This window comes from Passer domesticus, chromosome 15 (assembly GCF_036417665.1).
Source record: "Passer domesticus isolate bPasDom1 chromosome 15, bPasDom1.hap1, whole genome shotgun sequence".
Classification (NCBI taxonomy): Eukaryota; Metazoa; Chordata; class Aves; order Passeriformes; family Passeridae; genus Passer; species Passer domesticus.
In genome coordinates, this window is record NC_087488.1 from 13731984 (window position 1) to 13756247 (window position 24264).

At 48.5% G+C, this 24264-nt stretch overlaps 1 protein-coding gene across 5 annotated transcripts in view; it reads right to left on the minus strand.

The window, feature by feature from the left end:
* Positions 1-24264, minus strand: part of RNF216 (ring finger protein 216) — a 75770-nt gene continuing 51506 nt past the window's right edge. For all 5 annotated transcript variants that reach the window (XM_064389997.1, XM_064389996.1, XM_064390000.1 and 2 more), the window contains 4 exons: positions 14181-14278; positions 11660-11882; positions 3851-3920; positions 1-3395 (listed from right to left, as the gene is read on the minus strand). In XM_064389997.1, coding sequence (XP_064246067.1) covers positions 3076-3395; positions 3851-3920; positions 11660-11882; positions 14181-14278 — 711 coding nt within the window. In that variant the 3' untranslated portion in view covers positions 1-3075. The remainder of the gene's footprint in view (positions 3396-3850; positions 3921-11659; positions 11883-14180; positions 14279-24264) is intronic.

Genomic DNA, 24264 nt, shown 5'->3' on the forward strand with positions numbered 1-24264 from the left:
CAGAGTGCACAAATTTATTTACAAAAATTCAAATTACAATATAATACAGGAACTTTTTACACACAGAATATTAGAACTGTTTACTACCAGAATGTAAAGAAAAATATTTTTTGGTTTTTTCTCCTTTTTTTTTTTAATAAACCACCTATTTATTTTTAGCTATTGTTATACAAAGTTGCAGAACATGCACATCTTTACAGGTCTTTTTTTCTTTTAATACAACGTTTTGCTAAGTGCAAATACTAAGTTTCTCTCTCCACCTTTAAGGCAAGTAAATGGGACACTGCAATTAGCTGTGAGAAGTACCTGTTATGGGATCAGCCTGGGCACAGCAACCTCCTTGTTACCTTCAAAACCTTGAAACAAGTGGTTCCAAAGACTGTGGGACAGGAGGGAAAGTGGGATGCAGGAGCTGGAAACCAGGTCAAGGCTGGATTTGGTGGCTCAGTAAGTTTTGGGTTTTTTCACTCCTTTTTTTTTAAATAAATGAACAGAGATTCAGAAACAACTGGAGATCTCCTGGGTTAGAGGGGAGAAGCAGCCACGTGCTTGGGCTGCAAGTTTTTGGTGCAGTGGGTGTTTCCTTGGGGAGAGGGGCAGTGCTGGGTGTGCTGGCCATGGTGTAGCTGCACATCACACACCAGGCACTGATTTATCCTCCCCTGGACACAAAGAAGCCCTTGGCTTTGGCAGGGGACCCAGGGAACCCTCCCTGCCCTCTGCATCCTCCAGGACCATGACAGCTGTGCCAGGGCAGCAGTGACCTGATGGGTCACAGCCACCAACCTCCCTGTGCCACCTCTGCTGAGACTTCCCCAGCCCCTCTGCTCCACATCCACACTTCCCTCTGCCAAGGCTCGGGTCTCCATGCCCACACATCCCTGCACAAGCACCAAAAGGTGGGACTGGACCACCATTTGTTGCTGGATGACCATCCTATCTCCTTGTTAGTTTGGGCCACTGCCTGATCCTTCCTGCACCCACCAGGAAGGGCAAATGCCTTGGAGAGCCTGGAGGGCTCATCCAAACCAGCCCTTGAGCCCATAAAGCCTCAGCTACTGAACAAACAGGATTCCCTTTCCATGAGGAAAGCCACCAGTGCTTCTCCTGACCTGGCTTTGTTTTCTCAGCAGCTGCTGTGACAGAGCTCTCCCTCCCCAAGTCCAACAGGAATCAGTCAGTGCAGGGCAGGATTTAAACCCGGTCAAAGCCCAGCTGAGCAGCAAGTGACAGAGCTCCTGCAGCCCCCACACCCCTGCCAGGAATAAACCAATTCCAAACAGAAAATTCCAGCAGCAAGGGAACAGCAGGTGGTTGTTAATGCTAGAGAGGCCACGGCACAGAGGAGCCAGAGAGCTCCATGGGGAATGTTTGATCCACAGGCAACGGGAAAACCACTCAGCCCCAAAAGGCAGGGGAGTCCTCCAGTCTGGGAGACCTTCCTGGAGAGAACAGTCCCCAAATGCTGCCCCAGGCCCGTGCCCAGGAGCATCCCACTGACACCCCGTGCCCCTGCACACCCGAGGGGCTCCGGGGTCCCGGCTGCTGCACGTGGGGCTTTGGCAGAAGCTGTGAGGTGGAGACAGGGAATTTTACCTGAAAAAACAAAGAAACCCACAAAACACCTGGGTGCTGAAATACAGGGGGGGATGACAGGAGGGGAAATGCACCCAGAGAGTTCCCAGCAGGACAGAACAGGATGAAGGCCAGAACAAAACGTTTGGAGAACAACAGCACAAATGGGCTGCTAAAAGCCAGCCCAACATTCCTGGGAAGAGGGTTTTTTTCCACTCCAACCATTTTCTTTTCTAGATGGGGCCTGTACCAGACAGCACAGCCAAGGGATGTGGAGAAAGGGCTTTGTGCCACCCTCCTCCCACAGCCCAGCACTGCACCCCCCACTTCTCACAAGAAGTTTTGCTTTTCCCTCACTTTCTAAGCCCAGCAATACTCAGGTTTTAACTTTTAACACACTTTTCCAAAGCCAATTAAGCTGACACACACATTTTCATGAGTTATTTGGTGCTGTGGAAGCAGCCAGCTTCCTGCAGCATGAGGCTCCAGCTGCCCATTGTGTTGTGAGGGTTTGGGCACAGGGGCTCCCAACTCAGGGCAGCTACAGGGAACACTCCCAATTTTCCTACCACAGGACACATCACTGCCTACACGTCTCCCTGGGTGTCTCCCAGGCAGTTTTTGTAATAAAGGGCACAGCTTTGGCTCCAGGTGGTTCCACAGCTGCCTGAGCACTGCTGCCAGAAGCTGGGGGAGGTTTGGGATGCCAGATGAGAACAGCAAAGCAAAGGCCACGTTTCAGAAGCTGAGGGGCACAGACCTTTGGGGGGGAAAACTGAGCCCTTCAAAGGGGGCAAGTTCAGTCCAGCCAAAGATTTGGGTGCCCAAATCTCCTGCCACTTCCTAACACCCCCAAACAGAACATGGCTGTGGGCTTCCTACCAAGACCTGAGCAGTGGGACAGCTGCTGCAGCCCCTCGCTCTGCTTGGAGAGTGAGGAACACTAAAAATGCTACATTGACTTGCTTTTGAACAATTCATTTCTGCTGGGAGGTGCCAGCAGGATACAGGGATGCTGGAGAACACAAGAACCCAGCCCTGAGCCTCACCAGAGGCAGGAGGCTGGGGCAGCTGCCTCCTGTCACCTCACTCCTGAAGGCCTTGTGCTTACTCGGATGCCAAGTGTCTCCTCCCTTCCTCCAAGACTCACTATGCTGCTCTGGCCAGCAGGAAGGCAGGATTTTTGGAAATTCCCCAAGGAACAGCTGTATCCCTGTGTCCTACAAAGTCTCACTTTTCCTCCCAACAGCTGCCTGAACAGGCCTTGTCAAAACAAAACATCTGGATGCCCAGCTCAGAGGGGAACTCCACCCCCGGGAAACGTAGCACCAAACCCTGCTGCAGCACAGGTTGAAATGTTGGGTTGCAAAGGTTTGGAGAAGCCCTGGAGAGGGTGCAGCACAGGGACACGGATCCCCCGGCCGCTGGCTGGACCCCAGAGAGGCTGGAGCGGGCCGGGGGTGACATCAGGGGGTGGCTTTGCCCTGTGCTGGTGCCAGGTCAGAAGCGGTGCCGGGGCTGGGGGCCAAAGTGCATAGGCAGGTTGTGCTCCAGCTGCACGTTGATCTGGGGAAAGTCAAAGTTCACCCTCATGTTGGGCAGGGGGGGCACGTAGGGAGCGGGGATGGGGCCGATGTTGAGGGGGATGTTGTTGTACATGGGGCGCACGGGGGGCAGGGGGAACGGGGGGTGCACGAAGGGGTACGGGGGCATCCGGGGCTGGTGGAAGTTCTGGGGCACCGGCCTGGGGATGACCTCGATCCTCTGGATTTTCTCCACGGGTTTCTCCACGGGAGGCCCGATGCGCTTGAAGCTGTTCTCTGCACGGGGAGAGAGCCAAGGGCAGTCACCCCACAGAGAGCTGGGCTCAGCCAGGGGCTGACACTGCCACCAGCACCCCCAGAGCCTGCACCTCCCACAGCACCACTGCTGGCCCCTTGCTCCAGGAGCTCCACCCCACAAAGGGGGAACGTTGCCTGCTGTGGGATGTGCCCCCCAACACCCTCTGTGCCCCCCAACACCCTCTGTGCCCCCCACCACCACAGCTCAGAGGTTTTGCTGCCCCTCAGCTACTTTGCCAAGCAGAGACATCCACAACATCACGAGAGCTGGACACAAATCTTGCTCACAATCCCAGCAAAAGTCTGCAGGCAGCAGCACTTTAAAAACAGAGCAGCTCCCAGGAGGAACAGAGCCCAGTGCAGGTCCAGAGTCCCATCAGTGCCTGGGAATCATCCCATCATCCATCCCCAGTCTGATCCCAACAGTGACTTACCCCCATTCTTCTTCCTTTGCTCCTCTTCTGCCTCCTTCTGAATCTCATGAATTATCTTCTCATCATCTTCCTAGAAATCAAGGAATACCAAGAATCAGTGGGATAATTCTTGCTGCAGCAGCTTTCTGTTCTCTCAATGCTGCTTTACTTTTCAGCATATTTTCACAGGGAAAAACCTAAAAAAGATTAATTTGGCTGAATTGTCCTCGTTTGGGGCTGGCCTAGATTTACCCAAAAGCAAAGCTGTGATGGGGGAACTGCAGCAGCACAAATAACCTGCACTCCATGGAGTATGCCTGAGATCTTGGATCAGCTTTCCAGGGAGATCTGCACTAAAATTCATTGACTTGATGGAAACCAGAGAACTGCGACCCAGCTCCACCCCTCTGAAGAGCTGTTAATCTTTTTAATGGCAATAGTCTATTAAATATTTACATTATCCTAGCACTTGTAGAGTTTTTGGCCCAACAGCTGGAATTAACACAACTTAAATCCTGGCTCTAGTAGCTAAATGGTGCCATTTAGATCTTATCTGTAACTCTGAGAAGGGCATAAATCGAAATATGTTTCTTTAATGTCTGTCTGGAGGTTATAGCAAGAATATTCAGGGCTGCTGCTCACTGAGAAGTCAAGAACAAGTCAGAAATTGAATTTGTCCTGCTGCCTCTCATCACCTGCAGCTCTCTTAACCCAAAGGAGCATCAGTGAGATCCAAGGGTGCAATGAAGCCTCAGGTGAGTTTGTGCATGTCTGTGGGCATGAAACCAAACCTGAGATTTCAGGGAGAGCAGCCAAACCTCCAGGACAGCGTTTGCAACCCTGAGCCCCAAGTACTCCACAAAGCACAAGACTCTGCTTGTTTCAGTCACCCTAATTTCAGTACTGCCAAAACACAAATTTCTTCCTGAACACTCTTAACGTGAAAAATATCCTTAATTTTAAAGAGTGCTCTGGAACTAAACCCAAAATATGCTTCGTGCATGCAGCCACACTGAGATGATTTTAAGCTTCCCAGTCCCCAGCTGACAGTCCTGCACATGTACAGCCTAGGAAGCTTGTGGAGAAATCCCCTCCTCCACCACCAGATAAGGTTTCCCTGGGAGACTGAAGTTATCTTAATGTGCAGAAAGCCAAAAACCCAATACTTCCCTCCCTTTTATTACTCTGTGAGTCAATGGTTAAAAATTAAGACTTTCCAGGACGTGCTTTTTTTTTCTTTTTTTTTTTTTCTTTCCCAAGCAGGCTGCTTGCATGGGCTGTTAATTACAGCCTATCTATCTCCACAAAAGCTCTGAAGAATGGCTCTGCTGAGCCTGTAACTACCCCTCAAGTATCAGTATTCCTGGCTGGAAAACCACCTGGGATGCTCCACAGGCAGCCAAACAGCCCCTGCTCTTTAACTGCCCCAGCAGCACTCTCAAAGCTTGGTTTCAAGCCTTAAGACTTGATTGTTTTTTCCTTCTCAGACTATATTTTGTGCTGCTGTTGAAAACGGACACAGCCACCACTCCCATTTTATTGCCACTTTCTGGAGAAGATGTACCTGAAGGTTTATGTGACAAGAAATACATTTTAAGCTCAGCTGAGCAAGACCACCCAGTATCTCCTTTCCTCACACAAAGGATAAACCTTACCTTAAAGCCCAGAAATGTGTCCTTTAACTTAGACTGAAGTGAAAGCATTTTGTCAAGGCTGTGATTACAGAGTAAACTCTTCCCTGGAGGGTGGGCAGGCCCTGGCACAGGCTGCCCAGGGAAGCTGTGGCTGTCCCATCCCTGGAAATGCCCAAGGCCAGGTTGGACAGGGCTTGGAGCAACCTGGGACAGTGCAAGGTGTCCCTGCCCATGGCAGGGGGTGGAAAAGATGAGCTTTAAAGTCCTTTCCAACAAAAATCCATGGTTAATCCTGTGAAGTGGTGCTTCCCAGGGACTCCCCTTCCTGTCACCACCCCTGATGCTGCAGCTCTGCTCAGTCCTGGACACAAAGACAACCTCCCCAGACCCTGCTGCAGCCAGGGCTGCTGAGCCTCCCAGTTTAAACTGCAGCTGACCTCCCCTGCTGGGGCTGGACACATCCATCAGCCCGGGGCTGGAGCCAGCTGCACTGGCCCAAGGTGCTGCTGGATTTGATTACTGCAGAACAGCAAACCCCATCTGCCAGAGCTCCAGAGTGACCCCAGAGCTCCCAGGACAACATAAAACACACACCCAAAGTGCAGCAGGCACAGACCCCCACTCAGCACCATCCCCTCGGGGTTTCAAGAGGGGCAGAGCTCACAGCACACCCTGGGTGCAAAATCCTGCCAGGAACAGACCTGGATCAGGCTGAAGAGTTCCTGACTAGTTCTGAAACCACAAATCACAGCAGAGCCACAACAAACCCAATCTCCAAGAACAGAACTTAACAGCCCTATGCTTCTCTGCTGATAAAAGTGCATTTTCCCACTGCAAGGTTAAGAAGTGCTTACACTTCATCTCACATACCAAGACTTAGCCTGGATTATTTTTTTTTTGCACCAGTATTTCTGAAAGACTGGTATCCATTAATATCAAAAGAACAAAAAATAAAACCACTGCACATTAAGAGGTTGACATTAAATTTGGCAAGTGATGAATACACAGCACTGTTCAATACCTGCAGTATTTAGGAAAAACCCACATCCCAGATGGAAAAAAAGAATTGATGATATGTAAACAACAAGACAATTTTAGGATGTTCTGAAAGAAAGCTGATGCCACAAGTTCTGCCTAATACATATTGTGCAGGTCAGAATTTAAAATAACAACAACCAACAAACAAGTCCTGGTGCTATTTTAGTTAATCTTGCAAAATCCTCCTAATTCTTTGGAAGCAAAGGCTGTTTTTTAATACCACAGTAATTAGAAAGATGACAGATTCATCGAGGGGTAAAGCACCCACACCGAAAATTAAGATTTCATTAGCACACTTATGGCTGGTTTTGTGGTGAGAAGCCTTTTAACATCACATGGGGTGGAGGCTGCAGAAGGATTTCAAAAGCTCCCTGTGTCCGTTTCCCTGAGTGGGTTCAAGTCCCTTAATAAAGGATTAGATTATAATTTTAATGGCCTGTTCACAGGCTGTGTGGATTGAAGGCATTTATCTTGTCAAGTTAACAGTCATCTTCCTGTCAGCTGCCTTGCCTACAGCAAGACAAAAAAAAAAAAAAAAAAAAGAAAAAGAAATAAAGAAGAAAAAAGGAAAAAAAGCAACCTCCTAACCCCTGGGGGGGTGTCAGCACTGGGCAGGTTTTTTGAGCAAAGATGTAACTTGGCTTTTCTGCCAGAGAGGAAATGCAGGGCAATGCTGCAACGTGGCCCTTCCCCACACTCTGCTGCATCATGGGAGAAGGGAGGTGGCCAAGAGGAAAATGCAAAGGATCTCTGAGATGCATTCACCCTTTTTATCTGCAGAAAGCAGGCACGGTCATTAGCAGGAGCTGTGTTTTCAAGTGACAAAGCAGGACCAAGCTTTGCCCCAGACCCAGCAGTGGGATGCTCTGTGCATCCCATGCTGTAGCCAAGGAAAACAAATGCTCATCCCTGGCCAGAGTGGGAGCCTGCCCTTGCCATCCCCCACCTGGGAAAGGCTCTCAGCACGGCATGGAGGAAGCTTTTCCTTTCAGCCCTCTGCCACTGAATCCAGGGAATGCAGGGAGCACGGAGCCAATCACAGCAGAACGATGGCTCGGCCTGTGGATGGATTAGTGAGGAGCAGGGCTGGGTTGCTAAGAGAGGCACCTTTTCATGGCAGGGAGGCCTGACACAACAATGCTGCTGCAGAGGAGCCTCATGCAGCACCCACACAGGGCCCTGCCACAAGCAGAAAGAGCTGCTGGAGAAACAAACTGCCCTTGGGAATGAGAAAACACAGCAGCAAAGGAGATAAAAGCTCAGCGAGTCACACAGAGACAACCTCCCCCCAAATAAAACCTCCTCTGCCCAGAACAAAAGTGCCATCCAGGGAGCTTTTGAAAGCTCTGTTTTTATCTCCTGCGCTTCTCGTTATCTTTAATTATTAAGTGTCACCGAGAAGCGGCTGCCGCCTCCTGAAAAGAGGGAAAACAAGAGTCCTGCTGCCTATTTCTGGGCTCTGCAACTCCTCCCCTACTTTAGAAAGCGCTTCAGCACCACTGCCTCCCCCTTTCTGCCTCTTTACTGCTTTCTTTTCTTCCACGTACGTGTGGCCGCAGCCGTTCCTAATAAACTTGAAATGATTTTTCACGACGGAGGCTTCCAAAGGACTGAGGGGTTTTGTTTCAAATCATTCCCAGATCAGCTGCGGAGAGCCTGAGCAAGAACAGGCAGCGGCTGTCTGCGGGTGCTCCTGCATGCAGCAGGAAGCAGGGCTGAAAGCAGCCTGTGCTGGAGCAGGAGCTGGAGCAGGGCATCCGCAGTGCTGCAGGAACAGGGGGCCGGGATGGGGACGGAGAACACGCCGGCGTTCAGGAAATGCAGAGTTCTTTCAGCAACAGGCACTCCACATCGATGGCTTTCTGTGAATTCCCCTGGATTAACCATATGCTTATGATTGAGGCATTTTATAGCAGTTAAAAAAAACCCCAAACCCACCACAAACTCCACATCCTAAATTTAGGGGAGCTTCTCTCACCCCCCCTTCCAAATCCTAAAGGCAGCACTGTGCACTTCATGCATTTCCTTGATGCATTTGAAGTTTTACAGAGTCTTCTCTCAACATCATCTTTTTATAACACCAGAAGGGGGGATAATTGCAAACACCTCATGATGATTAGTCTTCTGCTTTGAACTTTAACGATGGGCCTTTGGGAGGGTTTTAAGAGTTTACTGAAAACATCTTAAAACTTTAAAGCCAAAAAAAGCCTCTGTGCAATATTACTGATAGCCCAAAGATGACTATTAAATTCAAAATAATACATTCGAGAGCAGAACCTGGTTTACCAGAATGCATTAATCCCATTGCATCCCAGGATTTGTAAAAACTGGATGAAATGCACACAAGCAGCCTTAGGTTTGCTACAGACATTTAGAAATCAGGGCAAACACAGCTCCTCACTCCCAGAGCCAATTTGCAGAACCATGAAGTGTCCTGAGCTGGGAGGGATCCACAAAGATGATCCAGTCCAACTCGTGGCTCTGCACAGGACACAACAATCCCTCCCCTGTGCCTGGTGATGTCCAAATGCTCCTGGAGCTCTGGCAGCTGTGGGGCTGTGACCACTCCCTGGGAGCCTCTCCAGTGCCCCAGCACCCTCTGGGGAAGAACCTTCTCTTGATATCCAACCTAAACCTCCCTGACACAGCTCCAGATGTTCCCTTGGGTCCTGTCCCTGCTCACAGGGAGCAGAGACTGGAGCTGCCCCTCAGGAGGAGCTGCAGCCCCCAATGAAACTCCCCTCATTCTCCTCCAGCTGAACAAACCAAACAGCCTCAACCACTCCTCAGACACTTCCCCTCAAGGCCCTCCACCATCTCTCCCCTGGATGCTCTCTAACAGCTTTATTCCCACTGCTCCCTCCCGAGCTCTGTCTCTGGCAATGTTGCATCAGCCTCTCCTGCAGAGCAGAGCCCGCATGGACTGGGGGACACGAGGACTTCTGGCCAAGCAGCTTCCTGGGAAGGGCTCCTGGCACCTCTACAGGGGTGCAGGGCACCAGTTAGCTCCAGAAGAAATGCAGGGATTAAACAATTCCTGCCTGGCCCCCCTGGAAGCTGCTCACCACAGCAGGACTGCAGCTTGTCTCGGAGCCAGCAAATATTGCACTGATACTTTTAAATCAGACTCCAGCCTGATTATAGCTTAGGGACAAAATTTTAACTAACCTTTAATTATGGGAAATTTTGAAGCCTCTGCTTTAGTCTCTCAAGATCATTTGAGACAAAGACTAACAGATGCTGCCATTCCTAGAGGACTGCCTTTAATTTGTTTTTAACCCAAGCTAACGAATAGGTTTACTTATACTTTCACAAGAATTGTTTCAGACTGGGAAAACATTAAACATTTGGAAAAGAACAAAGGTTCCCTATTTTAAAGAAACCTGAATTTTGCTGTAAATAATAGGGATTTAGACTCAAACCAGATCTTTCAAAGTCATGCCTTGGATGGATGTTATCCCTGGCAAAGGACAGAACACTACTGATGCAATGGTCTTTTGCTCTTTCAAATCTCCATGTCAAGACTCAAATTCTGTTTTCCTCTTTACATCTACCAGGCTAACTCCTGTTTCCATATCCCACATGAGAGCAGAGATCACCCTGGAGGGGTTGGGTTGGTGTCCCTAAGCCCCTTATGAGGGAGGACTGTGCACACAGGTACCCACCACCATTGCAGCTTCAAGCCAACAGCTGAGTTTTGTGTTACTTTTTGCACTGCAGCAAGGACAGTCACCCAGCTTCACCTCTCCAGCCCACCAGCACTCTACCATCCAAAAAAGAATTAAATAATAAAAGAGCAGGCAGTGCCAGCTCTGTGCTGACAGTGGGAAATTTTTCTTTGCCACAACATTGGTTAATTAGAGAGGTGGAAAGGGCCTGGTGACAGTGGCCTCTTTGTGCTGCTTATTTATTTATTTATTTGAAAGTACAGTACGAGCTTTTTTGAGAGGCCTGATGTTTTCTCTGGCTCTGAACAAATGCCATCCCCCAGCACAATCAGCAGCCTGACAGGAACAAGGGATGCCAGCGCTGCCGAGCCCCGAATCGCATCCTGCTGCAAAAGGAAAAGGAGTGGGACAGGAATCCCACAAACTCAGAGCCAGGTGTCAGAAACGCTACAGGGGTGCCTGCAAGGAGGTGGCTGTGTGTAGTTTAACAGCTCACACTGACAGGATAATTCAGGGAATAAAAGCAGGCAAGCAGAAGACTTGGAAGCTTCCGCTGGTTGTGACATTGCTGGGAGATCCCCAAGAGCCTGGAGGCAGAAAGGAGAGATTTAGAGTGGCTTTTCCCTGACTCTGTGCAGATGCAGGATTGTGCACATTCCCTGCAGACAGGGGGGCTGGGAACAGCCTGGAAAGCTGCAGAAACCCAAGACAAAGAACCATTAGGAAAAAGGAAGTTCAGGCGAGCCCTGGGAAGGCAGATCCACATTCATGTTACTCTACGGCTTTACTAAAATCAGGAAATTCAACTCCTGCTCCTTCCAAACACTCCTGGATTTACAGTATTAAAGACCTCTGTTTACAGAGGCTTACTTGCTGCAGCAAGTTTTCCCAAGCCTGTCACAGATAGGAGCTGTATTAAATTACTACAGCTTCTCTCACAGCTCACTCCACGCCTCAGCTCTCCCTCTGCAGCTGTTGGCAATGCCCTGAGAATGGACCCAACTACAACTCTGGGCTTGCAGGCAGTTCTCTGATGGCTCCATCTCTGTGACAGGATTCACAGGCAGCAGTCAGATCATCTGGGCACCAAAACCACAATTCTCCTTGTCTCCAAATGCCAAGCCATGCCAACACCATCTCAGCTGCACAAGTAGGAAAGAGTCCCAATAATCCCAATGCTGGCTACTGTGCCCGGTGCCAGCACTTGCTGCCCACCAGCCTCGCTCTCCAGAGCAGCACTCAGAGCACTTCCAGCCAAAGCCCTCGTCTGAAAGGAGCTGATTTTCCCTAAAGCAGCTCCTTCCAAGCTGTGGTCAGATGTGACTCTGTTGCAGGATCTCAGTGTAGTATTTTAGCTGCCTTGGGAAAGGTAAAAGTCATGCTGGCTAAAACCATTTTCCCCGGGTGGAATGTGCGTACTGCAAAGCGCCGGTGTGGACAGTGATTGAAACTGGGGTGAGAATCATTCACAAAAATGCTTTGTTACTTACTGTGGGGTCTGTCCAGAGGGAGCACTTGGCACAGTCCTGGCAGGGAGCCCCAGGAGAGCGGGGGTGCTGGCAGAAGTGGTCGTAGCCGTTGATGGCAGCCCGGCAGAGGTAGCACATCTGGGCGCCGCAGCGGCACGACATGCGGTTACAGCCCTCCGACTTAATCAGGCCCGTCCCACACTTGTGGCATTTCCTAATCCGGGCAGCTGTCATCTTCTCCTCTCTGCAAGACCAGGGAGAATTAGCAAAGGGGTGTTTGCACTCACCAGCCCGTGATAAAATGACTTTTACACTACCCCAGCAAGGCTTTAACCCCCTCCTCTTTGCTCCGATTCCATCCCCAAGTCCGCCGCTGTTCCAAGGAGGTCTGGGCTCAGCTCCACTTGGAGCCAGCCCACGACAACTAAAAACAAAATAAGTGAAAGAAAGTCAATCACTGGCTGCATGCTGCAGCCCTGATCCTGGTTTCCACGAGAGCCAAAGCACCAGCCTCTGGCTTGGGAGGAATTTGAGATGCAAGTTCAAGAGCCAAAGGGCACGTGGATGCTTGAGTTGGCAGAAGGAAAACACAGCCAAGGAGATAATGTTCAGGAAAAGCAAACATTTGGCTGTCACCTCTAGCTTTTATGTTTGCCTGTTGCTCTGGCTACAAAGTTGCCATGACCATATATTTCTTTTCCAAGCCTGGCTGCTATGCTCCAGATTCACTCAGTGTTTGTTAAATTTAAATCAGTAACTGAAAAATAATCACGTTTCCTCACAGAGGAGTTATCTTTTCTCTAAGATTCCCTACACACATTTTGCAGAGGTTATTGCCTTAGGTTTAAGAAATGGGTTTTCAGCTAACAGAGCACAAGTGGGAATCCAGGACAAAGCTCAATCCTTGTTCCCAAGGGACACCCTGGCAGCGACACACGCTCCAGCACAGGCTCAGCTCACAGCAAGACTATTTTGGCACAGAAATGAAGAAAGGCTTGGTCATTTAATTAAAAGACTTCAGAATATAAATTATTATCCTGAGGGCCCATTTTCTGACCGCTGGAGATCACGTTACACTTTAATTCACAACCTAGAAGTGAAATTTGATGACAGCAGAGCAAAGCCAGCATGTTTTCATGGAGGGAAGCACAATTCCTCTGACACTGGGGAAGGATCATCCTTAGCCAGGCATCTCCACCCAGCTGCTTCAGTGCATCTGCAAAGTTAACAAATGTCTGGGAGATGGCAGGGAGGTATTTTTGAGGACTACAGAACAGCCCCACAAACTGCTCCATCAGCACAACCAGAGGAGCAGGGAATGGTGAGGTGGGAACTTCCCAGCCTTGCAGACACCCAAGGTTCCCACAAAGCTATACCCAGCATGACCTGCACCCAGGCATGTGGAGATGTGCTAAGAATAGGCACAAAAACCCAACTGGAGAGTGACCTTCCTTGGAGCTGCAGCTGCTCTTCCCTCTGCCACTCAACAGGATGCTGTCGATGCAGATTTTTTTTTTGGAAACTTTGAGCAAGGCAGGAAGTTTAGCCTGAACTCCAGCTGGGCTTCCCTTTCCTTATGCAGGGCTTCAAAAGGAAGTTTTTATTGTATCAGGCAGTTAGACTCATCTATCCACAGACAATCTGCTGAAGGTTTTGAAATTGGTATTTTTTTCCTTATTAGGGACATGACAACTCATTCTTCCTCCCTCTCATCCCTCTTTCCTACAGGGAAAGAATCAGCAGAAAAAAAAAAAAAGTCATATCAAATCTGTAAAGATTTTTTTCTGAATTAGGGACTGTGGGATGAGCAAGCAAGAGTCATTCAAATCCCAGTGGTGGAGCTTTCCAACCTCTACTCATGCCAGACAGACTAAATCAGAGAGGAAGGGATTGGGCAATGTGGGCCAGTCCCACTTGGCTGCACCAGACATTTAGCTCCATAGATGAAAATTCCCTTTTCCTGAAGGCAGAAGATTTTGTCATTTACTGTAGAGAAGAGAGAAATCAAACTGCAAACGATTTTAGGGTAACAGTCAGGATTTACATCTGCATATTTCAAAATGTGACTGCACTTTGTAACAATTCCTACAAACTGGTTAGAAACAGGCAAAAGCTTCTGGAGGAAAACACATCCTCTCCCACAAAGCAGCAGCTGAGCAAACAGTGCAGTCTCCACTCCAGATTTTCAAAGGCTAGTAATGACCTGCTGTGACTCAATCCACTCCTCTGCCTCAGTAACCACCTCCCTCCTCCCCCCAGCAATGCTAATGGGGGTTTCTCACCTCGGAGAGGGACCAGGTGCCAGCCTGCAGACACTGGGCCAGCCAGAGGAGCAGGCTGGGCTGGTGACAACTTTCCCACGTTCTCAAATTACCAGCTGGATCTGCTGCCAAGTATCTTTCACAGACAGAAACCCCATCCTGGGAGCTGTCTGACCCCTCAGCTCTGCCATCCCCAGGACCCAGCAGAAACTGAGGGACAGTGTCCTGTGATTCCCAGTTCACCCAGCTCCGTTTTCCCCTGGCTGTGCAGTGTCACTTACATGGATGTCCTGTATTTGATGTCATCCTTCTCAGCCAGCTGCTCACAGGTGAGATTCATGTGCTCCTTCCACAGCCCCTGGCACTTCCGACATGTCTCCTGAGGAGGATAACAAACATTAAAGGAAGAAAAAAAAAAAGACTCAGCACACCACTAACAGCTTTAAAACTGTAAAAATTCCCCCATCAAGCTGCAGGCTCTGAGGTGAGGTACAGTGGTCTGCAGGTTTGTCCTCCATAAGAGAGCAAAGGCCACAGACAATGGGAGCTAAAGGACTTTCCAAGGCACAAGAAAATAGATATAAAATAAATCCATAAATCCTAATACCTAAAACTCATGGACAGCTACCAGGTTCACTAGTCACAACCCAGAGGAGACTGCAGAGATAAAAATGTGCAAGGACATCAAGTTCATCTGTTTCCTGACCAAAATCCTTCACCTTCACACAAAGGGTTTCTAATTCCACCATTGATGAAAATTCTGCAGTTACATCAAAACCTCAGCTTCACCAGGCACACAAGCAAATATATATATATATAGTTTTGCAAAATCTCACAAAATAAATGATTAAACAGCTGAAAAACACAGAATGTGGACCAACATCCATAAAACCGAGGTGGAATATGAACAAATATTTACAAACTTAAGCAGAATAGCTGGACTAAACTTAGAGCAAGTGGCTGAACTCTCTTGTTCCTGCAAATTCTTTAGCAACAGGACTCTAATCCAGGACTGGTAAAGTTGCATGGAGCAGGATTGCTGTGGAGGCACAACTGGGAAGGGAGCTTGGACCAGAGCTGGGGACAGAGCTGATTTTTTCAGTTAGCTGGCCAAAGAAAACAATTTTGTTTTGGGTCAAACAAGAGATTTTCCTTTAATTTGAGGAAGATTAAAAAACATCCAGATCAGACTTGAAAAAAAAAATACATGTTTTATGATCCAACTGTTTCATCTTCAGGATGGCTGGGACTTGGACTCTTAGATCCAACCTTCCCCCTGGCAGGAAAACCCATCTGGCTATGCAGCATCCTTTTCCCCTGCACACCAGAAAAGGTCCCAAAAGAGCTTTGCCCAGCCCTGGTCTCACTATCAGCAAAATACAACCACTGCAGAGACAGATCTTACTTGATTGCATTTACCTTCATTTTATTTTAATGAAGAAATTGGACGTTTATGTGAGATATGGAAGTAGAAAATGCTTCAAGACACACGTAGGCAGCAACACTCTTTTGATCGTGAATCAGACAAACAGGATGAAGGCCAAAGCTTCCAAGGAAGCCACCCTAGGAGGGGGGGATGCAAAATGGGGCCTTGTTTGTATCTGTGCTCGCTGGGAGATGCCCAACTGCTGGTGCTTTCATCTGGGGAATGAAAGGCTCCTGGGCCTGGCTGCTGAGCCGGACGTGTTTGCAGACAGCAGGGTAAGGGCTGACTGCATCCCAAAACCCAGCAGAGCATTTTGTGATCACTCACCTTGCAAATGCACCCCTTGGCAGGCAGGCTCTGGTTTTAAGGGGCAGTAAATGCCTCAGGTTCTATTGATTCTCATGAATCATTCATCACACCCTGTGTTTTCCTGCTAAAGCTGTTAAAACAGGCACCATTTTGTGTGCATTTTTGGCAGGCCACATCTGGCTGTTAGCAGCACAGGAGGATCAGACTGGGAGCTGTTCACACACCTCCATGAGGACCCACCTTCCCCTTTATTCCCAACACCTGGCCACATGCCATTCTGAGATCAAAAGTGCCTTAGGTTGCCTTTTTTTTATGAACACCAAGGGTTAAAAAGAGCCTTTGGAGCCCTGTTACACAGAACTGCTTCCACACGCCAGCAACAGAGATTTAACAGCTTTTTGCCAGGAGGGCTGGCACATTTTCCAGCCAGGAGCCTGCTATTCCCAATTACTTAACTCCAGGAGCCTCCTCTGCTGCCCAAACGATGCCCTTCTGAAGCAGATGGTGCCACTTAGACCCTCATCCCAAGTCATTCCCTTCTGCTCCTGCCTCCAGCCTGGTGGCTATTGGAAACAGTGCTCTCCCTGGAGCCCAGGCTGCTGTTATTTGCCAAACAGTTGTCTCCTGCACTCAGCAAAGGGATTTCTGTGCAGCCAAGGAGAAAGGGAGGAGGCACGGCCATGTAGATTCCTGGGATGGCACCACAGGAGGTATCTGGTTCCCTGTGTCACTGCAGCTGTGCACATTTCTGGGATCCCTCCCAAGTTGTGCTGTCCTCAAGGAGCTGCAAACCCACAGGCAGCTGGGCCTGTGCCAGTGCACCCCATGAGGGGGACAGTCCTGTGGCTTCCCAACTCCTGAGTGTCACCTGGTGCTGCCTCTGACTGAGCAACGTCCTCTCCATGGCAGGCTTGGGAATATGCACTACACATGTGTCATCAGCAAAACCTGTTGTGATTTTTCCCCTTATTCTACCCAGAAACAATGGCACATTGTTTGATCCCTTCACACAGAACTGGGGAGGAAGCCCAAGGTTCTGACAACAGCTACTGCCCTGGTACCACAACTGAGATCACAGCCCTTGCCCAAGAAAAGCAACCTTCTTTAATTTCTACTGCGTCAAACCCAACCTACTTGGCTGATGAGGAGTTTGCACATCTCACACAATGACAATTCTGAACTCTACAATTTCCACAAAGTCTTATTTTACTTCAGAACCATACCTTTGTTTGATAATGGAAGATGCTCTCCCATTACCATATTAATTAACCTAAACTTGCAGTGGAACAGCTGAATTTTGCAACCAACCCAGATTATTTCCATGGGAAAAGCTGCACAAGGCACCAAGACTGGCTACAGCAATGTAAGGCACCACCTAAACCCAGAAAGAGGGAACAAGTCCTTCCCTGTCCTGAAATCATCTGATCCAAGTGTAGAGGCCAAAAAGCAGCTCAGTCCCCCAAAATAAAGATCCTTCCCAACTTCTTCAGCACTTGGTCCCTTAGCAAAGCCTGCTGTACTCAGGTAGGGGCACTTGTGTTTTAGCTTTAACAGCACTTCACAGCATCCAGAAATGATGCATTCAGCTGAATTCCATGTTTTCTCCTGCCTTCTCCAGCCCACTCCTCCTCACAGGCAGGTACAGCCAAGGCAGCTCACGCTTTAGGTGCTGAGGAAGTCTTGGCATTAGGAAATGGCTCCAAACCAGGCATGGAGACGGGAGATTAAGAATCTGCTGCCTGTTACATCTGCCCCAGCTTGGCAGGCAGCCTGGGACAGTCCATTACTGCTGTGCTGGCCGAGGGAGGATGTGATGGAGAGGGTGTTTAATCTCACCCTGTAATCTCCTCGCTGTACATCTGTTAGAGGCAGTGGCTCTGCTTCCTCCCGCTGCCCGCCAGGAAACAGCCGGGATTAACACAAACATGTTTGGGTTCAGGAGGATCCTTTGTTCCCAGGGTCAGTGCTGGATGTGCAGCTTTCTGTGCTCAGGGCCAGCCTGGCCAAGGGTGGACACTGCTTTTAGTGTGAGCAGCACAACCCTTCAGCACCCTTGTTAATTGTCCCAGCACTTAATGAAGGTGGCAGGGAATGTTTTATATTCATTTACCACCTTCCTCAGCACTTCTGCCGGTATATCCAATGGATGCTACAGTTTGAAACACAGCCTAGACTTTTTTTCCCCTCACTCTATCATCAACTAAAAATAACTCTCTAAAGTCCATCCAACTCATCATGGGGGGCAAAAATCCCAAGTAATCAACTTTTCCTTGCCAGTCACCACATTCTCTTGGCCACAGTCAGTAACAGAAATCACTTTTCCCGATTGCAACCTAAACAAATGCCACATGGACAAAAACATCAGATGATCCACACGGATCCCAGCCCGACTGCCCACGGCATTCCCGCCTGCCGTAGGAGTTTACACGGAGCCATTTACTGAGCGAGCAGAACGCAGAGAGGGTGGGGGAAACTCCACTTAAACAACAACAGGCAACAGCCCCGGCTGTCGTCACCGCCCCCCGCTCCCAGTGGTGGCTCTGAGCTCCCCTCAGCTCTCCATATGCTGGGTAATTAAATCCTTGTGTGATTCCCTGCATCCCCCAGGAAGGATGGTGCACGCTCCAGTGGTCTCTGCCCATGGCACACGTGGGTTGTTGGCAGGAGGGAGGTGAGGCAGCCTGGGACAGAGCCCCAGTGATTGATTTGCTGCTTCCTCCTGCTCTCGGACATGCAATAGCACAGGCTGACCCCAAGCAGGCTGGGCTTTACCCAAAAGCAGATGTGAATGCAAGTGCCTCAGAACAGCACCTCAGGGCTCAGTCCGTACTGTGCTGCTTTAATTAAAGAGCTGCAATTCCCAACCAGATGAGTTAATGGGAAAACAAAGAACCACAGAGCCTTCCTCCCCACAAAGTCTCACTTTGTCCATAAAGCTACACCCACCTTGACTGAAAATTGATGCAAAAGTGGCTAAATGAATACAACCTTTAAGCATGGATAAGCTCTCACGAACACGCTCCTTCAGGGCTGTTTCTGGGATTTCCTATATGTTAAGCTGGGATAAAGAGGCTATAATCCAGCCCAAGACAATCCATTTGGGTAAGAGACCCCTCTTTAGAGATGTACAAGGGGCAGGGAGCACACCCTGGGTTGGGAGCTCCCCCGGGAGCACGGCTGTTCCCCAGGCAGCGCTGCCGCTCAGCGGCGGCCGCTCGCACGGCAGGGACTGAGGGCAGCGAGGAAAGCTGGGAAAAACAAACGGGGCTCTGCTCTCCATGAGCTGTTCTGGGAGGGGACAGGTCACAGGGAGAAATAAAGCAAAGGCACAAGCTTGGGCTAGGCTGGAAGAATGTGCTGTGGCATAAAAATAGAGACCTAAAAAAAGAGTGACCGGGAATTAAAAGTTGGGTAAGGAAAACATGCATTTATATCCAAAATCTACCAAGAATCATAGAACAGAATCATAGAATTATTAAGATTGGAAAAGATCTCCACTGAGTCCAGTCTTTAAGAAGGGTGGTTAAAGCTTTTATATAGCCATATGTTAAATCCCATTACAAAAAATGATGAACCAAACCAATGTATTCTGTTTTGCCTGTTTTTGTTAAATTGAGCATATTTTTAGTCCCACCCCATTTCTAAGATACTGGGGATACTCTTAATGCCCTTTCACTTCCAGGCTGGTTCCCATGAAGGTTTGGGCTGTCCGTGTCAGAATCCCAGAACAGAAATGTGTGGTAACTCCCACCTCTTGCCTAAGTCAGTAGGACAATCTCACATCTGTAATTCAGAAGTTTCTAAAACACACAGACCAAACCAAAATAAGTTTTTCCCTCCTCAGAGTTTGACTTTAAAAGGCCAGAACAGCTGCTGGTGTGGGTGAAGTGGTTAAAGACCTATGAAGCAAAAATATCTGCAGCTTCACACAAGAAGTGCTGCTCAGCATCAGTGACCCTGTGACTGGCCAGAGGTGAAAACAGCAACAGCACAAGAAATTGCTCCTTGATCTCACACTCAGGGTAACCTGAGTATGAGAAACAGCTGTTTCATGGAGAAAGGTCATATTTAATTTGAACTTGAACAAAACTATTTTTTTTCATTCTCTGGAATGTTTACAAAGAAGTATGATTGTTTCAAAGCTACTTTCTGTCAGGCTCCAGGGCTCTGAGAAATACATCAAAAGGTGCAGGCAGCAGGTTGGCTGCAGAAAAGAGCACTGGAGCATTTGCATCACACATCCATCTCATCAGCCTTCCTCTGAGCTGAGCAACAAGTGTTTCTCACAAGGGTAAGCTCTCCTCACCAAAATGATGTGGTTTTTTCCCAAAAGATAGTTCCCAGCCCTGAGCAAGCTGGCATCACACAGAGCATCTCTCCACATCAGCCCATTGAGAATTCTGGATACAGGGTGGACTGTGACATATCCAGAGGAGGTCACCCACCAACCTGAGGCCACCTGCAGTGCAGGTAGAGGAGAACACTGCTTGGCCACTTTAGAAAGGCAGGTTAAATACATCCTGGGACCTCACACCAACTATGCTGGCTAAATCACTGTACCTGAGATCATATCACTCCTTCCCAGGGAAAAAGTTGAGAGAAACTCAGCACATGCTACTGGAAACACATCTGCAGCTGTCAAGCACAGCTTTGAGATCTGTTGGACTGATTGCAGATAACAGCTACTGCCTTCCCAGCCAAGGTAAATAATTAAATACTAGCAGAGGAGTTCAAAGCCTCAGCAGCTGCCCCTCCTGCCCTCCCCAGTGCACATTCCCTCACTCAATCCAGCAGGTTATCCATGTAATCCTCTGCACAATCTCACAGAAAAGGGGATGCTGCTTCCAATAGCTGCAACACTCAGTGATGAAATCTGACTGTGGAGCTGAGGGAGACAATAGAGACCCTGGGGGAGGCACAGATTTACAATTCAAGACAAGCAACTTGATTTTTCAAGGATAACTCCGGAAGGTCACACCAGGGGCTGCACCCAAGGATGCCAAGAAGCTAAAGGCTGACAAAAGCAAGGTATCTTATTTGCAGAGGTACCTGCTAACTATGCATTGTGAGACTGAGAGGAGGAACAATTGCTGAAGTTAATTTTGAAACTTCCCTCTTACACCACCACATGATAAACAAATTCATTCCCCCATCAACTGGCCCCAGACACAAACCCCCTGGAGAACCTGGAGAGAGCCCCTTCCAGACCCATCGAATTTTTTCCATGGTTTTCTCTCCCTCTACAGTTTCCCAGATTTTATTATAACACAAAAAGATCAGCAAGAGGAACTCTTTGTTAGAGATGTCCTCTCCTCCATCGAAAATTGCATGGAGACCCAGGTTTATGTAACACACCCACCACCCTTTTTAAGGAGTCTCTGCAATATAGCAATTTTGATGGCAATTTAGCAGCATTAACACACCTTGTTTTTAATTTATAACATTTTTAACTGCATTCTCTACCTACAACAGAAGTTCACACTCCAGATCATCACACCACCAGCAAGGGATGGGGGAAGGTGAAATGGTGCTGGTAACCAGCTTTGCTCTGGGTACAAGTCCACCCTCAGAAACTGGGCAAGCACAGCTTGTGCTGCCTGGGAAATGAAACCCAAATGAGGGGAAACCCTCAAACAAAGTAAGGTGGTTCCTAGCTTTAAACAGGACAGACTAAACAAAAAAATCAACAAAAAATGTTGGGGAATGAGCAAGGATTGACAAAATAGAAAGCAAAGGGATAACTGGCCTTCTTGAAAACTCAGAATTTCAGATTATTTACTGCTTTAATGCTTGTGGTACTTCAGTCACGTCTTACCTGCTGCTCCCCACACGAGCACTGTGCAGGCAGGAACTGAACCACAGGGCAGCCAGCCCTGTAACTGTAATATTTATAGCAACAATATTTACCACAGAGGTATGAAAATGGCCCTGTGAACTGCTAACCTTCACCTTGCACCTTCACCAAAGTGACACTGAGTCACCTGCAGCTCATTCGCTGGGTTTAAAAAAGGCAGTGGAGGACCCAGAACCCATGGCCCTGCAGCAGCCTGCTGGAACTCCTAAAAAAGCTAAAAATGACTGAGAAGTGCCACGTGGTGAAAGAGTTCACACCTGAGCTCCAGTGCAGAAATGCACTGCCTTTCTTCCTGCAGCATAAAACCTATTATTTTGTACAGATATCTGGATAACAACAAGAAAATATAGCAAGCAGACAAGTATACAACAAAATAAAGCAGAAAACTAATCAGGGAAATAAATATGCTGGCAACTTACTGATTCTTCTCCCAGAGCCCCTGAGTGATGTTCCCATTCCCTCCTGTACTTAAAGCACCCACCAGCTGAGCCTGGGTTTTTGTTTGCTGCAGAAGTGGTGAAAAAACCCTCAAACCCACAATTTGTGGGTGTTTTTTAAAGTTCTGCTAAGGTTGTTTGGCCCTGCATGATGCAATGTGCCTTCCCAAGGATACCGGGAGCAGAGGGACATTGGGAAGGACCCGCCAGCCCCACAAGGAGCAGGGCAGAGAGGACAGAGCCACCTAAGGCCATCGAGCCAAGTGGCTGCTGACCCCCAGCCCAGCCTAATCTTGACCAAAGCCGATCAAGCCGCCTTAACTCCCGGGGGGGGACAGGCAGGTTAATGGAGCAGTGCTGCAATGTCCTGCCAAACGAGGGTAATTCAGGACAGGTTCTAAGTAGAAAAATTGTTTAACCTGTAATTTAATTTTCAGCCAAGTCATATAATCCCTTTCAATTCACTTTTTTATTAGTTGCGGAAAAAACGCGGGGCTTGGAAATGCTTTGGAGTAAGAGAAAAACCACCTCAGATCTGCAGATATTGGAGCTAAGCTGAGTTAGCACCTCCAAAGGGAGCCTCTGCACCTGCAGCAGCTCTCGAGAGCAGCTGGTAATGCAGCAAGACAAGCTGAGTTCTGCAGAGCCTCATGAGAGCAGGCAGGAGGCTGCAAAAAGAGAGGCCAGGAACAACTCCTGGAACCCCTGCAAGGTTTGTGGGGTCCCCGAGCTGTGTGGGACACAGCAGGAGTGAGACTGGAACAGCACCCTGCAACATTGGAGTTGTGAAATCCCAAGTGAAGAGTTCCCTTTCTGCCAGGCTCACAAACACCCATCAGAAAGACCGGTTCCCCTCTTCCCCTGCATGAGCACACGAGTTTAATTAAGCTGTTCAACGATTTGCATGGCATGACTTGTCTACAAACCAGAGATGTTGCAAGCCTGTTATCTGTAAAAGCAGAAAAACCCCCAAAACCCCCAAAAAGCACAAGTCACCTCATCTCCAGGGATCTGTCTGAGACCCAGCTCATTCCCAAGCAGCAGCAGGAATTTCTGACCCAACTACAACAGCAAAACAAACTGGAATGTTCATGTTGTACTGCTGAGGACAATTTGGTTTTGAGGGGAGAATCCTGGCTAGTTCAGGAGAAGGAAAGCCATCCTAACAACCCAGGCCACAGAAGAATGATGCTCCTGGTGCAGGACGGGGGTTCACTGGTCACCTTCACCACACACAAACCACCTCCCTCCTCCTATGTCCATACAGAAGGAAAAAATACAAGAACTGCAAGTACACAGAGCTTTGGCATGGGTGGAAGTAAGGAAGGATCAAAACTGGTGTTGTGGGGTTACATTGTCCAAAGGGTGGATTATTAAACTATGCTGTACATGCAGTTCCTCTGAAAGGATTAAGTCCAACACCCTCACAGGGGTATGAGCCACAGCAAGAACACAGAGGGTGGGATGCCCAAAGATTAAATCAACCATTTTGGCAGCACAAGCGAGGTATTTAGACACAGACCGGTTTCTGCCATTTCCCCAGCCTCAGAGCAACTTCCAGATCCTGTTCTCATTTTCCCAGGATGTCTATTGTAAAGACAAGGAGAGGAAGGAAAAAAGGAAAAAGCACTATCACAAACACACCACCATTAAAAGAGAGTTGAAGAATACGCGGATGCTACTGAAAACCACTTCCAAAGTGGTTCCCCAGCACGTGGGGAAGCATTTAGCTCCTGCTGACCAGTCAGTGACCCTGGGGAAGAGGATTTCCATGGCAGCAAACCCACTGTCACCCACCAAGGAATGGAAACACCTCCAAGAGAGAAGTCCCAGCAGTACTCCTGCAACCAGACACTGTCATCTAGTGAGGGGTGGCTGGAATGAAACAATCCCAGAAGCATCATGAGAGACTCTCCTAACTAGTCACTGTCTTTTTTCATCCTAATTTCAGAACTTAGGTGCCACATAAGAACCAAAAATAAAGTGTCAGCCAATAGGTTTTGCATGGAAGAAACACGAGCTGTACCACTTAAAAAAGCAGCAGTTTAACAGAGTGCCAAATGAGCCATTTGCATTAACCTCGTGAAACAGGATATGAAGCACTTTTAGCAAGAAACAGGAGATTGACTTTATTAGAAAAATACTTTTAAGGTTCAAATTCATCAAACCATTTGTAGCCAGGGATGATTTGTAAAAGACATTATTGGCTGACAAAGCTGGCTTCTGGCTGTCCAAGCCATCAGCAATTACCACCTAGAGGGACATTACCTGTTCTCAGCTAATGAGTGACACCAGTGCCAAACATCAGGCACAGACATTAACGGGGGGAGAAAATGGCT